Source organism: Oncorhynchus kisutch, linkage group LG9 (genome assembly GCF_002021735.2).
Source record: "Oncorhynchus kisutch isolate 150728-3 linkage group LG9, Okis_V2, whole genome shotgun sequence".
Lineage (NCBI taxonomy): Eukaryota > Metazoa > Chordata > Actinopteri > Salmoniformes > Salmonidae > Oncorhynchus > Oncorhynchus kisutch.
Genome location: NC_034182.2, coordinates 43,885,410 through 43,900,688, shown reverse-complemented (window position 1 = coordinate 43,900,688; position 15,279 = coordinate 43,885,410). Strand labels below are relative to the sequence as shown.

General features: G+C 46.5%; 1 protein-coding gene across 2 annotated transcripts in view; it reads left to right on the top strand.

Annotated features, from left to right (window-relative positions):
* The window catches only part of fga (fibrinogen alpha chain), a 52,039-nt gene extending 37,090 nt beyond the window's left edge, over window positions 1–14,949 (top strand). Inside the window, exons 9-12 of one of the 2 annotated variants that reach the window (XM_031832664.1) lie at window positions 4,447–4,529; window positions 6,107–6,252; window positions 10,033–10,393; window positions 14,933–14,949. In XM_031832664.1, coding sequence (XP_031688524.1) covers window positions 4,447–4,529; window positions 6,107–6,252; window positions 10,033–10,393; window positions 14,933–14,934 — 592 coding nt within the window. In that variant the 3' untranslated portion in view covers window positions 14,935–14,949. Of the gene's footprint in view, window positions 1–4,446; window positions 4,530–6,106; window positions 6,253–10,032; window positions 13,398–14,932 lie in introns of those variants that run through there. The other variant, XM_031832662.1, reaches the window with a different exon arrangement.
* Window positions 14,950–15,279: the final 330 nt, after the last annotated feature.

The following is a 15,279-nucleotide window of genomic DNA, read 5'->3' as shown; positions in this document are numbered from 1 at the left end:
GACTTTAGGTCTGGGTTAGCTGAGATTCCAAGAACACAGGATGAGATGTTACTATCCTTTGTGCAAGCACTTCCAAGAGTTAATGAACAGTGAGCCTGGTGAAATTTGGGGAGCGCATCGTCAGTAGTGTACCTTTGGTTCCTAGGGTGTTTCGGCCTTTCACACTATACACCCTACCCAAAGGCGGCCAGCGACAGGGTGATCAATCCTACGCTTGCGTCCCATTCCCAATTTGTCATAGGAGTTGCCTTGTTGATGATAGCCAACATCCCATGGGACTATGCATGGCAGGGGCGTCCTCCTCCCTGAGTCAAGCATTGTTGACCGCATACCTCCTGGCCCTCTCACTTCGGGGCCCAGCTGGGGTCTTTCCTCTTCATCCAGAGCCACTGACTGCTGCCTTCTGCCGCCTCCGATACAGCTTTGATTGCCGAACGCTGGCTCTGGCCCTTAATTCCAAGGTCTCTAAGCAGTCTGGTTGTAGATGTTGCCACAAAACCTCTGCAGCCCACCTCCACTGGTCGGACTTCTGTGTTCCAGCCATGATGCCGTGCTTCGGCAGCTAGATCGGCATAGCGCAGATGCTTTCGCTCATAAGCCTCATCTACTGAGTCCTCCCAGGGTACTGTGAGCTCAATGATGAAGACCTTCTTGAGCGAACGGGACCAGAGCACCATGTCAGGTCTTAGGGTGGTGGTTGCGATCTCCGGAGGAAACCCAAGTTGCCGGCCAATGTCAGCTAGCATTTTCCAGTCGCGGGCCAAGCGCAGCTGGTCTCGCTCTAATGATGTCGAGCCGCGCTTCGGTGGTTTAGCCCCTTCGCGGACAAAGTTTGTCTGTAAGGGGTGTGATGCTGCTGGGGGTGGTAGGGAGTTGGTGGCAGCTCGCTTGTCCTCCAGGGCGGACGCAAGGTTTTTAAGGACTTGGTTGTGACGCCAAGTGTAGCGTCCTTGGGTGAGGCTTGTTTTACACCCCGTGAGAATGTGCCTGAGGTTGGCTGGCATGGAACAGAGGGAACAGTCCGGATCTTCACCATACCATTGGTGAAGATTAACTGGAGTTGGAAGGACGTCATATGTTGCTCTGATGGAAAAGCTCAACCGCCTCGCTTCCATGGCCCACAGATCCTTCCAGCTGATCTTCCTCTTCTCCACACTGTCCCATCGAGTCCACTGTCCCTGTTTGGCAAGAGAGACTGCCTTGGCCCACCTTGCAGCCTCCTCCTGATGGCGTACTTCCTGCACTACCATCTTCCGCCGCTCTGGTGCAGTGGCCTTACTCCAAGCAGCACGGCTAGTTAGCCCAAGGCCTCCTCTCCCTTGCTGAACATGACCCACAATGTCAGCATGTCTGAGGGCTGCTGTTGCCTCCTGGACTGCTTTTCCTGGCCTCCATTTGCGCCCAGTTGCCAAGGTCGGCGCGTTTTTGCTCACCACTGTGTCTCGAGATTCATTCAGTGTCATCTGGAGCCTGGTTTTTGAACACTTGAATTCCTCTGTTAGACTGGTGAGGGGCAGCTTGAGGACACCATCTCCATAGAGGCCGATGGTGGTAAGGCATCGTGGAACTCCGAGCCACTTCTTTAAGTAGCCTGTGACTCCTCTTTCCATCTTCTCCACTGTTGAGATTGGAACCTCATACACTGCTAAGGGCCACAACACCCGGGGTAGGAGACCAAACTGCAGACACCAGGCCTTTAACTTTCCAGGTAGCTGGGTGTTGTCGATGGACTGTAGGCTACTACTGATGTCTTTGCGCAGCTGTTGCACCTGGTCTTTGTCCTTCAGGCTTGCATCATACCACCTTCCAAGGCTTTTTACCGGCTGCTCAGACACTGTTGGGATTTGGTCATCTCCGATGAAGAATTTCAGGTCAGAGAGTACTCCCTTCACAATTGAGATGCTGCGTGACTTGGATGGTTTAATCTTCATACGGGCCCAGCTGATGTTCTCCTCGAGTTTTCTGAGCAGTCTCCTGGTGCATGGGACAGTGGTGGTCAATGTTGTAATGTCGTCCATGTAGGCTCTGAGTGGAGGGAGGCGGAAACCAGAGTCGACTCGCTGTCCACCAGCAACCCATTTTGAGGATCTGATTATAACCTCCATTGCCATTATGAATGCCAACGGAGAAATGGTACATCCTGCCATTATACCTACATTCAGGCACTGCCATGAGGTGGTGAACTCTGAGGTGGTGAAGCAGAACTGCAGATCCTGGAAGTACGACTTCACCAGGGTTGTGATGGTGTCCGGTATGTGGAAAAATCTGAAGGCAGACCACAGGAGTTCATGGGGCACAGAGCCAAATGCATTGGTGAGGTCGAGAAAGACTACATGGAGGTCCCTTTTCTCCACCTTGGCCATTTGGATCTGGTGCCAGATCATGCTGGAATGTTCCAAGCAGCCAGAGAACCCTGATATTCCTGCCTTCTGTACAGATGTATCGACGTACGCATTCCTTTGCAGGTACTCGGCCATCCTCTGGGCAATGACCCTAAAGAAGATTTTACCCTCGACATTCAGTAAGGAGATTGGGCGGAATTGGCTGATGTTCACTGCATCCTTCTCCTTAGGGATCAGGACCCCGCCTGCCCTACGCCACACTTTGGGTATTATCTTATTTTTCCAAGCTGTTCTCATAAGCCTCCAGAGGAACCTCAGGACGTCTGGTGCGTTCTTATACACTTTGTACGGGACTCCATTTGGCCCCGGGGCTGATGCTGTTCTTGCCCCTCGAACTGTGTTTTCCACCTCTTTCCCTGTCGGAGGGCTGGTCTCAATATGATGTTCCGGGGGTTCAATGGGTGGGATATCTGATGGGATGGCCAGATGTTCATGTCGCTTTGAGTCAAAGTTTGTTGTTCTCAGGTGCTCCTCTAGGTCTTTCTTTGTTGTTTTTAGAGCTCCACTTTTTTCCTTCGTGAAGAGACTTTTAAGGAACTTGAAGGGATCTTTATAGAATCGAGTTCTAGTTTGTTCTTTCTTCCTTCTGCGTTTCCGTAGGTTCTCTGCTCTACGGAGGGATGCCAACCGGGTTTTGATATCAGCCTGAAGTGCCTCTATGCCCTCCTTCTCCACTTCTGAGGCCTTCTTCCACTGTTTCTTAAGCTGTCGCCTTTCTTGAACGAGGCGCTTGATTTCTTGTTGCCTCCTGGAAACTGGTGGGGTTGGAACCTTTCTCCCGCCTTTTGCCTCTTCCACTCCAAATCTTTCTGTCCCGTACTCATAGATAATGTCCCCCATCCTCTCCAACTTCTTCTCCACTGTGCCTCGAAGTTTCTCGAGGGTCAAGGTAAGGTCAGTATTCACTGTTTCCCACAACTTCTTGTCACTGGCGCCGGGCCACTTCACATATGGTCTGTGCCCTGGTAGTCTCCTCTCGACTGCAGGTCTGGGAGGCTCGGTGAGTTCCACTCCTGTTGTTGGTTCCACCTCAGTTGTTACTTCGGTGCTTGAGTTTACGTCATCCATGACAGTGGTACTGATGCACTGCAAACTATGGTTTGCGTACAGTTGCTGTGCTTCATTCGACTGATTTGATCGCTTTCGCAGAAAGTAATCAATGCGAGGCCTCTGTCTCTCTTTACCCAAACACCCCTTCTTCCCCTGGTGGATCCTCAACCCATGGTGTGATGTAACTTTCCTCCAACCACAGACACATACCTGCATCTGTTTGTGGCCCGCTGTTGCAGCAGAACTTGTGACAGTTGCTGTGGTGTTCTCTTGTGCTGTGCTCTCATTACTCGTAGTCGTTTCCGGTCCAGTCGTTACCATGTTGTCAGCCGATGAGTCATCTTCCGCCCCCGCTCTCGCAGACTCTAGGGGTATTCTCGTATGTTGACTTTCTGTAGCTAAAGCGGGTGTTTCCAACATACTGCGACGCATGGGAAACTACAGAAATGGGAAGCTACCCCATGACTGTCCCAGTGGGGTCTATTCCCTCCTGTCAGCCGTCTCTCCGTGCCGCCACAAGGACTTTCCCCTGTTGTCAGCTGATCTTTCTCAGCAGTCACTGGGCAAGTCCAGATATTCAGATTCCAAGAACACAGGATGAGATGTTACTATCCTTTGTGCAAGCACTTCCAAGAGTTAATGAACAGTGAGCCTGGTGAAATTTGGGGAGCGCATCGTCAGTGGTGTACCTTTGGTTCCTAGGGTGTTTCGGCCTTTCACACTATACACCCTCCCCAAAGGCGGCCAGCGACAGGGTGATCAATCCTACGCTTGCGTCCCATTCCCAATTAGTCATAGGAGTTGCCTTGTTGATGATAGCCAACATCCCATGGGACTATGCATGGCAGGGGCGTCCTCCTCCCTGAGTCAAGCATTGTTGACCGCATACCTCCTGGCCCTCTCACTTCGGGGCCCAGCTGGGGTCTTTCTGAGTTTAAACCTAGTTAAACATATTACATATTGTGAAAGTTAAAGCCAAGAACCATGCTTACAGGTACGAGGACGCGGCTACAGCATCCATGGTGACCACCAAACACATCTACAATATCAACCGCAAGGCCATCGTCAAGACACACAGTAGGTGACAACACCTCCAATCGATCTATCAATCAATCAAAAATATCTATCTATGTCTGCCTGTCTGTCTGCCTGCCTGCCTGCCTGCCTGTCTGTCTGTCTGTCTGTCTGTCTGTCTGTCTGTCTGTCTGTCTGTCTGTCTGTCTGTCTGTCTGTCTGTCTGTCTGTCTGTCTGTCTGTCTGTCTGTCTGTCTGCCTGCCTGTCTGGCTGTCTGCCTGTCTGCCTGTCTGGCTGTCTGTCTGTCTGTCCGTATACCAACCGAGCCATCGATCTTTCTACATTATCTATCTACAGTTGAAGTCGGAAGTTTACATACACCTTAGCCAAATACATTTAAACTCGGTTTTTCACAATTCTTGACATTTAATCCTAGTCAAAATTCCCTGTTTTAGGTCAGTTAGGATCACCACTTAATTTTAAGAATGTGAAATGTCAGAATAATAGTAGAGAGAATTATTTATTTCAGCTTTTATTTCTTTCATCACATTCCCACAGGGTCAGAAGTTTACATACACTCATTTAGTATTTGGTTCCATTGCCTTTAAATTGTTTAACTTGGGTCAAATGTTTCAGGTAGCCTTCCACAAGCTTCCCACAATAAGTTGGGTGAATTTTTGCCCATTCCTCCTGACAGAGCTGGTATAACTGAGTCAGGTTTGTAGGCCTCCTTGCTCACACACACTTTTTCAGTTCTGCCCACAAATTGTCTATCAGGTCAGGGTCAGGGCTTTGTGATGGCCACTCCAATACCTTGACTTTGTTGTCCTTAAGCCATTTTGCCACAACTTTGGAAGTATGTTTGGGGTCATTGTCCATTTGGAAGACCCATTTGCTACCAAGATTTAACTTCCTGACTGATGTCTTGAGATGTTGCTTCAATATATCCACATAATTATCCTGCCTCATGATGCTATCTATTTTGTGAAGTGCACCAGACCCTCCTGCAGCAAAGCACCCCCGCAACAGATGCTGCCAACCCTGTGCTTCACGGTTGGGATGGTGTTCTTCGGCTTGCAAGCCTCCCCCTTTATCCTCTAAACATAACGATGGTCATTATGGCCAAACAGTTCTTTTTTTGTTTCATCAGACCTGAGGACGTTTCTCCAAAAAGTACGATCTTTGTCTTCATGTGCAGTTGCAAACCGTAGTCTGGCTTTTTTATGGTGGTTTTGCAGCAGTGGCTTCTTCCTTGCTGAGGGGCCTTTAGTATGTAAACTAGTTTTAATGACTCCAACCTAAGTGTATGTAAACTAGTTTTAATGACTCCAACCTAAGTGTATGTAAACTAGTTTTAATGACTCCAACCTAAGTGTATGTAAACTAGTTTTAATGACTCCAACCTCAGTGTATGTAAACTTCAGACTTCAACTGTATGAATCACTGTCTGTTTGTCTGTTTGTCTGTTCATCTGTCCGTCTACCAACCAAGCCATCGATCTAAAATATCTATCAACCAATTGCCTTCCATCTGTTTTAGTTTCTGCTTCCCCCAGTTGTCCTACTTCCCCCTTTCTCTCTCCTTCACTCTTCCCTTCATCTTCTGTTTTGATTGATTGATTGATTGATTGTGACTACAGTGTCTGAGCTGAGGTACGTGGAGTTTGCTGAGGGGTTGGCCATGAACCTGACATCGCTAAGGAAACGGTCGGCTGCGTTGCTACGGAAACTGAAGGAGCAGCGAAGCCACGTCCAGAAACAGCTAGAGGACATGTACCGGCAAGAGGTAAGAGTCAGACTTAGAGAGTTAAGAGTCAGACTTAGAGAGTTAAGAGTCAGACATAGAGAGTTAAGAGTCAGACTTAGAGAGTTAAGAGTCACTTAGAAAGTCAGACTTAGAGAGTTAAGAGTCAGTCTTAGAAAGGTAAGAGTCAGACTTAGAAAGTCAGACTTAGAGAGTTAAGAGTCAGACTTAGAGAGTTAAGAGTCAGACTTAGAGAGTTAAGAGTCACTTAGAAAGTCAGACTTAGAGAGTTAAGAGTCAGTCTTAGAAAGGTAAGAGTCAGACTTAGAAAGTCAGACTTAGAGAGTTAAGAGTCAGACTTAGAGAGTTAAGAGTCAGACTTAGAGAGTTAAGAGTCAGACTTAGAGAGTTAAGAGTCAGACTTAGAGAGTTAAGAGTCAGACTTAGAAAGTGAAAGGGAAACTTTGGAACCATTGGAAACACTTATCTTTCTCTATATTTTTTACTACAAAACATAGAAACACGCCATTTTCACATATGTTGATGTTGCCGTGGTGCTGGAGATGATGTGAAGATTAAAAATGCACCTAGAGGCCCAGTTTGTTGTTTGTTTGAGATTAAGCCTAGTCTAGTACTAGTAGAGTGAATAGAACCCATGTGCAGTGACTGTGTGGGAGAGAAGTCTTGAATCATCTGAATATCTGCGGTGGTGCTCGTGTCATTTTGCTACCTTTAATCTACCTTTAATGTGCCCAGGAAAGTTCTGGGCAAATTCAAGGCACACAGAAAGTATTCAGACCCCTAGACTTTTACCACAATTTGTTACATTACAGCCTTATTCTGAAATGGATTAAATCGTCCCCCCCCCCTGATCAATCTACATACAATACCCCATAACGATGAAGCAAAAATAGGTTTTTAGACATTTTTGCAAACTTATGTAAATGTTATGTTAATGTTTTTTTTACATTTTATACATTTGCAAAAAGAAATGTAAAAACAGTTTTTGTTTTGTCATTGTGGGGTATTGTGATGTCATTGTGGGGTATTGTGATGTCATTGTGGGGTATTGTGATGTCATTGTGGGGTATTGTGATGTCATTTATATTTGTATTTGTGTGTAGATTGATGAGAGGGAAAAACATTCCAATACATTTTATTACGAGGCTGTGATGTAACGAGGCTGTGGTGTAACGAGGCTGTGATGTAACGAGGCTGTGATGTAACGAGGCTGTGGTGTAACGAGGCTGTGGTGTAACGAGGCTGTGATGTAACGATGCTGTGGTGTAACAAGGCTGTGATGTAACGAGGCTGTGATGTAATGAGGCTGTGATGTAACGAGGCTGTGATGTAACGAGGATGTGATGTAACGAGGCTGTGATGTAACGAGGCTGTGATGTAACGAGGCTGTGATGTAACGAGGCTGTGATGTAACGAGGCTGTGATGTAACGAGGCTGTGATGTAACGAGGCTGTGATGTAACGAGGCTGTGATGTAACGAGACTGTGGTGTAACGAGGCTGTGATGTAACGAGGCTGTGGTGTAACGAGGCTGTGATGTAACGAGGCTGTGGTGTAACGAGGCTGTGATGTAACGAGGCTGTGATGTAACGAGGCTGTGATGTAACGAGGCTGTGATGTAACGAGGCTGTGATGTAACGAGGCTGTGATGTAACGAAGCTGTGATGTAACGAAGTGGAAAAAGGGGAGGGGTCTGAATACTTTCAGAATGCACTGTAGATTTTCATCATCTCACATTCTACCATAAACTCCATTCAGTGCTCACGACGGAGAGGAGTTGAGGAACGGAGGTGAGGAAAGGAGATGAGGATAGGAGATGAGGATAGGAGATGAGGAGATTAGGAAATTATATGAGGATAGGAGTTGAGGATAGGAGATGAGGAGATCAGGAAATTAGATGAGGATAGGAGATGAGTATAGGAGATGAGGACAGGAGATGAGGATATGACATGAGGAAAGGAGACGAGGAAAGGAGATGAGGAATGGAGATGAGGAATGGAGATGAGCAAAGGAGATGAGGATAGTTGAATATCAATGCCTTATGACACACAACTGTTGCGTTAGTGACTATTGATCTCCTTGATTTTGAGAACATGCGGGGGGAGGCAAAACTCTGCCACAGCTAACTTTGACTCATATGACAAACATGGGCCCTGTCCCAAATGGCTCCCTATCTAGCTCCCTATGTTCCCTATCTAGTGCACCAGAACCTGGTGTAGGGCGCTGGATCTCCAACCTCACCAGTCAAGGTCCTCTAGTGTTTACCGAAGAGCGTTGGTCAAAACGCTTTGCTCCTCTAGCTGTGTCTCTGCAACACATCAGATGGACATTGACCTTTGGCTGAGTCTGAAATATCACCCTGTTGTCTACACAGTGTACACAGTGGACCAGGGGCATCATGTGTCTCTGATGTAGGATCAGCCCCTTCTCTCCATTGAATCTTATTCATTATGGTTTCAAATTGCTAAACTGATCCTAAATCAGAACTCCTGTGCTTGATAAACCAACAGTCACTTATCCATATGGCCCCAGAGCATTATTATGATTATTATTATTTAACAAGTCAGTTAAGAACAACTTCTTATTTTCAATGACGGCCTGGGAACAGTGGGTTAACTGCCTGTTCAGGGGAACAGTGGGTTAACTGCCTTGTTCAGGGGAACAGTGGGTTAACTGACTGTTCAGGGGAACAGTGGGTTAACTGCCTTGTTCAGGGGAACAGTGGGTTAACTGCCTTGTTCAGGGGAACAGTGGGTTAACTGCCTGTTCAGGGGAACAGTGGGTTAACTGACTGTTCCGGGGAACAGTGGGTTAACTGACTGTTCCGGGGAACAGTGGGTTAACTGCCTTGTTCAGGGGAACAGTGGGTTAACTGACTGTTCCGGGGAACAGTGGGTTAACTGCCTGTTCAGGGGAACAGTGGGTTAACTGCCTGTTCAGGGGAACAGTGGGTTAACTGCCTGTTTAGGGGAACAGTGGGTTAACTGCCTTGTTCAGGGGAACAGTGGGTTAACTGACTGTTCCGGGGAACAGTGGGTTAACTGCCTGTTCAGGGGAACAGTGGGTTAACTGCCTGTTCAGGGGAACAGTGGGTTAACTGCCTGTTCAGGGGAACAGTGGGTTAACTGCCTGTTCAGGGGAACAGTGGGTTAACTGCCTGTTCAGGGGAACAGTGGGTTAACTGCCTGTTCAGGGGAACAGTGGGTTAACTGCCTTGTTCAGGGGAACAGTGGGTTAACTGCCTGTTCAGGGGAACAGTGGGTTAACTGCCTGTTCAGGGGAACAGTGGGTTAACTGCCTTGTTCAGGGGAACAGTGGGTTAACTGCCTTGTTCAGGGGAACAGTGGGTTAACTGCCTTGTTCAGGGGAACAGTGGGTTAACTGCCTGTTCAGGGGAACAGTGGGTTAACTGCCTTGTTCAGGGGAACAGTGGGTTAACTGCCTGTTCAGGGGAACAGTGGGTTAACTGCCTGTTCAGGGGAACAGTGGGTTAACTGCCTGTTCAGGGGAACAGTGGGTTAACTGCCTGTTCAGGGGAACAGTGGGTTAACTGCCTGTTCAGGGGAACAGTGGGTTAACTGCCTGTTCAGGGGCAGAACGACAGATTTGTACCTTGTCAGCTCGAGGGTTTGAACTTGCAACCTCCAACTCTCTAACCACTAGGCTACCCTGCCGCCCCATAGGGAATAGGGTGCAATTTTGGACATATCCTCTGTGGGTTGCATAGGTGGGCCTTGGTCAAAAGTAGTGCACTACGTAGGGAACCTCTGTTCACACCTCTGTGTTTCTCTCTGTACCCTAGGTGGATGTTGAGATCAAACTGCGCTCCTGTCAAGGATCATGCAACAGGTCCATCGCTTTCCGTATCGACCACGACAGCTACAGATCGCTAGCCAATCAGATGGCCCTGTTCAGTAACACCGCCAAGCATCGGAAGAGCTCTCCTCTTAATAAGGACATCGCCAAGATCAAACTACAGCCGGTGACTGTCGGTCCCCTGCCATCGACCGCCTATAAAACCATCCCCATGGTCCAGAAGGAACTCCTGACTCAGTTTGAGGATCTAGAACAGAATCATGTGGTTCTAGAAGAGGTTCTAGAAGAAACGGAATGCCTGGGTTCTGAAAGGGAGAGAGGAAAAGGAGAAGCAGGCGTTCTAGAATGTAAATAATAAACTCAGATAGAGATCTCTGCCTCTCTGTGATCTCTTGGTTCGGTTCTGATAGATATGTTATTATGAACATATTGGGGTCATATTTTTATTTACTTCTAAAGGACTGCTGTTTTAATTAACATAAACTATCATTATATACAGCCACGGGAAGTAGGGGTGTTGAGGATGCCTCACTGGGGTGAGAGGTGTCACTGCAGAAACACTTGTTTGAATCCATGCTGCATCACGTCTGGCTGTGATTGGGTGTCCCATAGGGACAATTGGCCCAGCGTTGTCCAGGGTGTCATTGTAAATAAGAATTTGTTCTTAACTGACATGATAAATTAAACTAATATTTCTCTTGTCAGAGAGTCTTAAAATAAGCAGCAGGTTGGGAAGAAAACATTCTGTCAGCACTCTCTTGACGAAGAGATTCTCAACCCCCTCTCCCAGGACTAACGAAGAGATTCTCAACCCCCTCTCCCAGGACTAACGAAGAGATTCTCAACCCCCTCTCCCAGGACTAACGAAGAGATTCTCAACCCCCTCTCCCAGGACTAACGAAGAGATTCTCAACCCCCTCTCCCAGGACTAACGAAGAGATTCTCAACCCCCTCTCCCAGGACTAACGAAGAGATTCTCAACACCCTCTTCCAGCACTAACGAAGAGATTCTCAACCCCCTCCTCCAGCACTAACGAAGAGATTCTCAACCCCCTCCTCCAGCACTAACAAAGAGATTCTCAACCCCCTCCCCCAGGACTAACGAAGAGATTCTCAACCCCCTCCTCCAGGACTAACAAAGAGATTCTCAACCCCCTCCTCCAGGACTAACGAAGAGATTCTCAACCCCCTCCGCCAGGACTAACAAAGAGATTCTCAACCCCCTCCGCCAGAACTAACAAAGAGATTCTCAACCCCCTCCTCCAGGACTAACGAAGAGATTCTCAACCCACTCCTCCAGGACTAACAAAGAGATTCTCAACCCCCTCCTCCAGGACTAACGAAGAGATTCTCAACCCACTCCTCCAGGACTAACAAAGATATTCTCAACCCCCTCCTCCAGGACTAACGAAGAGATTCTCAACCCCCTCCTCCAGGACTAACGAAGAGATTCTCAACCCCCTCCGCCAGAACTAACGAAGAGATTCTCAACCCCCTCCTCCAGGACTAACGAAGAGATTCTCAACCCACTCCTCCAGGACTAACAAAGATATTCTCAACCCCTTCCTCCAGGACTAACGAAGAGATTCTCAACCCACTCCTCCAGGACTAACAAAGAGATTCTCAACCCCTTCCTCCAGGACTAACAAAGATATTCTCAACCCCCTCTTCCATCACTAACGAAGGGATCTTCAACCCCACCAGCACTAACAAAGAGATTCTCACCCCCCCAGCACTAAACATCTTCCTGCGGCCAGGTCTATATGTATATTATGATATACTTCTGCATTGTTGAATACTCCTTTCTTATTGGCTAGAAAGGCATTCTAGAATGTACATTAACCAGATAACGGGACAGTTGGAAATGATATCAGGACACCTTGCAATATGCACTTGCAGACCATACTTGCTACACAGATACAGAAAGATAAAACCAACAACCACACAAACTGAAGTTGGGAACATTGTAAACGCAGGTCCAACGAGGAACAAATGTAGCTAGCTAGTATTTTATTAATTTACCTTTTGGTGCCTCTGATGACAACGTGATGAGTGATGAACAGGAATTCCTTCGGTCCTCTCTGGTGCTATGCTGTCAAATCCTCCCTCATGTTTCTAGTTTAGTGTCACTATGCTGTCAAATCCTCCCTCATATTTCTAGTTTAGTGTCACTATGCTGTCAAATCCTCCCTCGTGTTTCTAGTTTAGTGTCACTATGCTGTTAAATCCTCCCTCATGTTCCTAGTTTAGTGTCACTATGCTGTTAAATCCTCCCTCATGTTCCTAGTTTAGTGTCACTATGCTGTCAAATCCTCCCTCGTGTTTCTAGTTTAGTGTCACTATGCTGTCAAATCCTCCCTCGTGTTCCTAGTTTAGTGTCACTATGCTGTCAAATCCTCCCTCGTGTTTCTAGTTTCAGCAACTGATTTCAGCTCCTGATATTTTTTTATTTGATTGTCATATTAGCAGGTTTGCTAGCAATACAACTATTTAGCTAGCTTCTAGCCTAGTGTTTGATATGCAATGCGTTCTCCTCGTAATGAACAGTCAGTGTCGACAAGTGTCCTGATGAGATGGCGCTATACCAGGCAAAGTCAGGCATCATCAGCTCATTGTTGTGGATGTATCCAAATCTACAGGATGTCAACAGAAAACAGCTACATTGCTGTTATTCTGGCTGCAGAGACTGTGACTGTGTTAGCCATAGACTGTGTTAGCCTAGGCTGTGTTAGCCTAGGCTGTGTTAGCCATAGACTGTGTTAGCCATAGACTGTGTTATCCATAGACTGTGTTAGCCATAGACTGTGTTAGGCATAGACTGTGTTAGCCATAGACTGTGTTAGCCTAGGCTGTGTTAGCCATAGACTGTGTTAGCCATAGACTGTGTTAGCCATAGACTGTGTTAGCCATAGCTAGCTGGCTGGCTAACAAGCAAGGGATAAGAACGTTGCCAGCAAGCATAGCAATAGAACGCAAAGAACGAACGACTGGGTCGGCGTCCGTAAATATCAAACTAATGGAACGAACGACTGGGTCGGCGTCCGTAAATATCAAACTAATGGAACGAACGACTGGCAACCAAAATATGATCAAGTATGAATTTGCTTATATAAATGAAAATCTTTTTAAAAATCTTTTATTTCCAAATGGAAGGGCCCATTCACTGTCTCTCTCTGTGTCTAAACATTGACATAACAATATTTCAAGTAGATTCTCTCTCTATATATTCTGTATATAGTAACCTTGGTGTTATTGTTTTTACATTTTAAGGGTCAGTTGATACCTTCCACATTCCAGGTAATGATCTGATGGCTGTGGGTAGATACAATGCTTTTTAAAATGCTCTCATTTTTTTTAACCTTTATTTAACTGGGCAAGTCAGTTAAAGAACAAATTCTTATTTACAATGACGACCTAGAAAAAGGCAGAAGGCCTCCTGCAGGGGACAGGCTGGGATTAAAGATGAATACTAAATAAAACATGTGGGACAAAACACACATCACGACAAGAGAGACAACACAACACTACATAAAGAGACCTAAGACAACAACACAGCATGGTAGCAACACAACATGACAACAACATGGTAGCAACACAACATGACAACAACATGGCAGCAACACAACATGACAACAACAAGGCAGTAACACATGACAACACAACAAGACAACAACATGGTAGCAACACAACAAGACAACAACATGGTAGCAACACAACATGACAACAACATGGTAGCAACACAACATGACAACAACAAGGCAGTAACACATGACAACACAACACTACATAAAGAGACCTAAGACAACAACACAGCATGGTAGCAACACAACATGACAACAACATGGCAGCAACACAACATGACAGCAACATGGTAGCACCACATGACAACAACAAGGCAGTAACACATGACAACACAACACTACATAAAGAGACCTAAGACAACAACACAGCATGGTAGCAACACAACATGACAACAACATGGTAGCAACACAACATGACAACAACAAGGCAGTAACACATGACAACACAACAAGACAACAACATGGTAGCAACACAACAAGACAACAACATGGTAGCAACACAACATGACAACAACATGGTAGCAACACAACATGACAACAACAAGGCAGTAACACATGACAACACAACAAGACAACAACATGGTAGCAACACAACAAGACAACAACATGGTAGCAACACAACATGACAACAACACGGTAGCAACACAACATGACAACAACAAGGCAGTAACACATGACAACACAACACTACATAAAGAGACCTAAGACAACAACACAGCATGGTAGCAACACAACATGACAACAACATGGCAGCAACACAACATGACAGCAACATGGTAGCACCACATGACAACAACAAGGCAGTAACACATGACAACACAACACTACATAAAGAGACCTAAGACAACAACACAGCATGGTAGCAACACAACAAGACAACAACATGGTAGCAACACAACAAGACAACAACATGGTAGCAACACAAGAAAACAACATGGTAGCAACACAACATGACAACAACATGGCAGCAACACAACATGACAGCAACATGGTAGCACCACATGACAACACAGCATGGTAGCAACACAGCAAGACAACAGCATGGTAGCAACACAACAAGACAACAACATGGTAGCAACACAACAAGACAACAACATGGTAGCAACACAACAAGACAACAACATGTGTCTCCTGACCCCTCCTGTCTCAGCCTCCAGTATTTATGCTGCAGTAGTTTATGTGTCGGGGGGCTAGGGTCAGTTTGTTATATCTGGAGTACTTCTCCTGTCCTATTCGGTGTCCTGTGTGAATCTAAGTGTGCGTTCTCTAATTCTCTCCTTCTCTCTTTCTTTCTCTCTCTCGGAGGACCTGAGCCCTAGGACCATGCCCCAGGACTACCTGACATGATGACTCCTTGCTGTCCCCAATCCATCTGACCGTGCTGCTGCTCCAGTTTCAACTGTTCTGCCTTATTATTATACGACCATGCTGGTCATTTATGAACATTTGAACATCTTGGCCATGTTCTGTTATAATCTCCACCCGGCACAGCCTGAAGAGGACTGGCCACCCCACATAGCCTGGTTCCTCTCTAGGTTTCTTCCTAGGTTTTGGCCTTTCTAGGGAGTTTTTCCTAGCCACCGTGCTTTTACACCTGCATTGCTTGCTGTTTGGGGTTTTAGGCTGGGTTTCTGTACAGCACTTTGAGATAT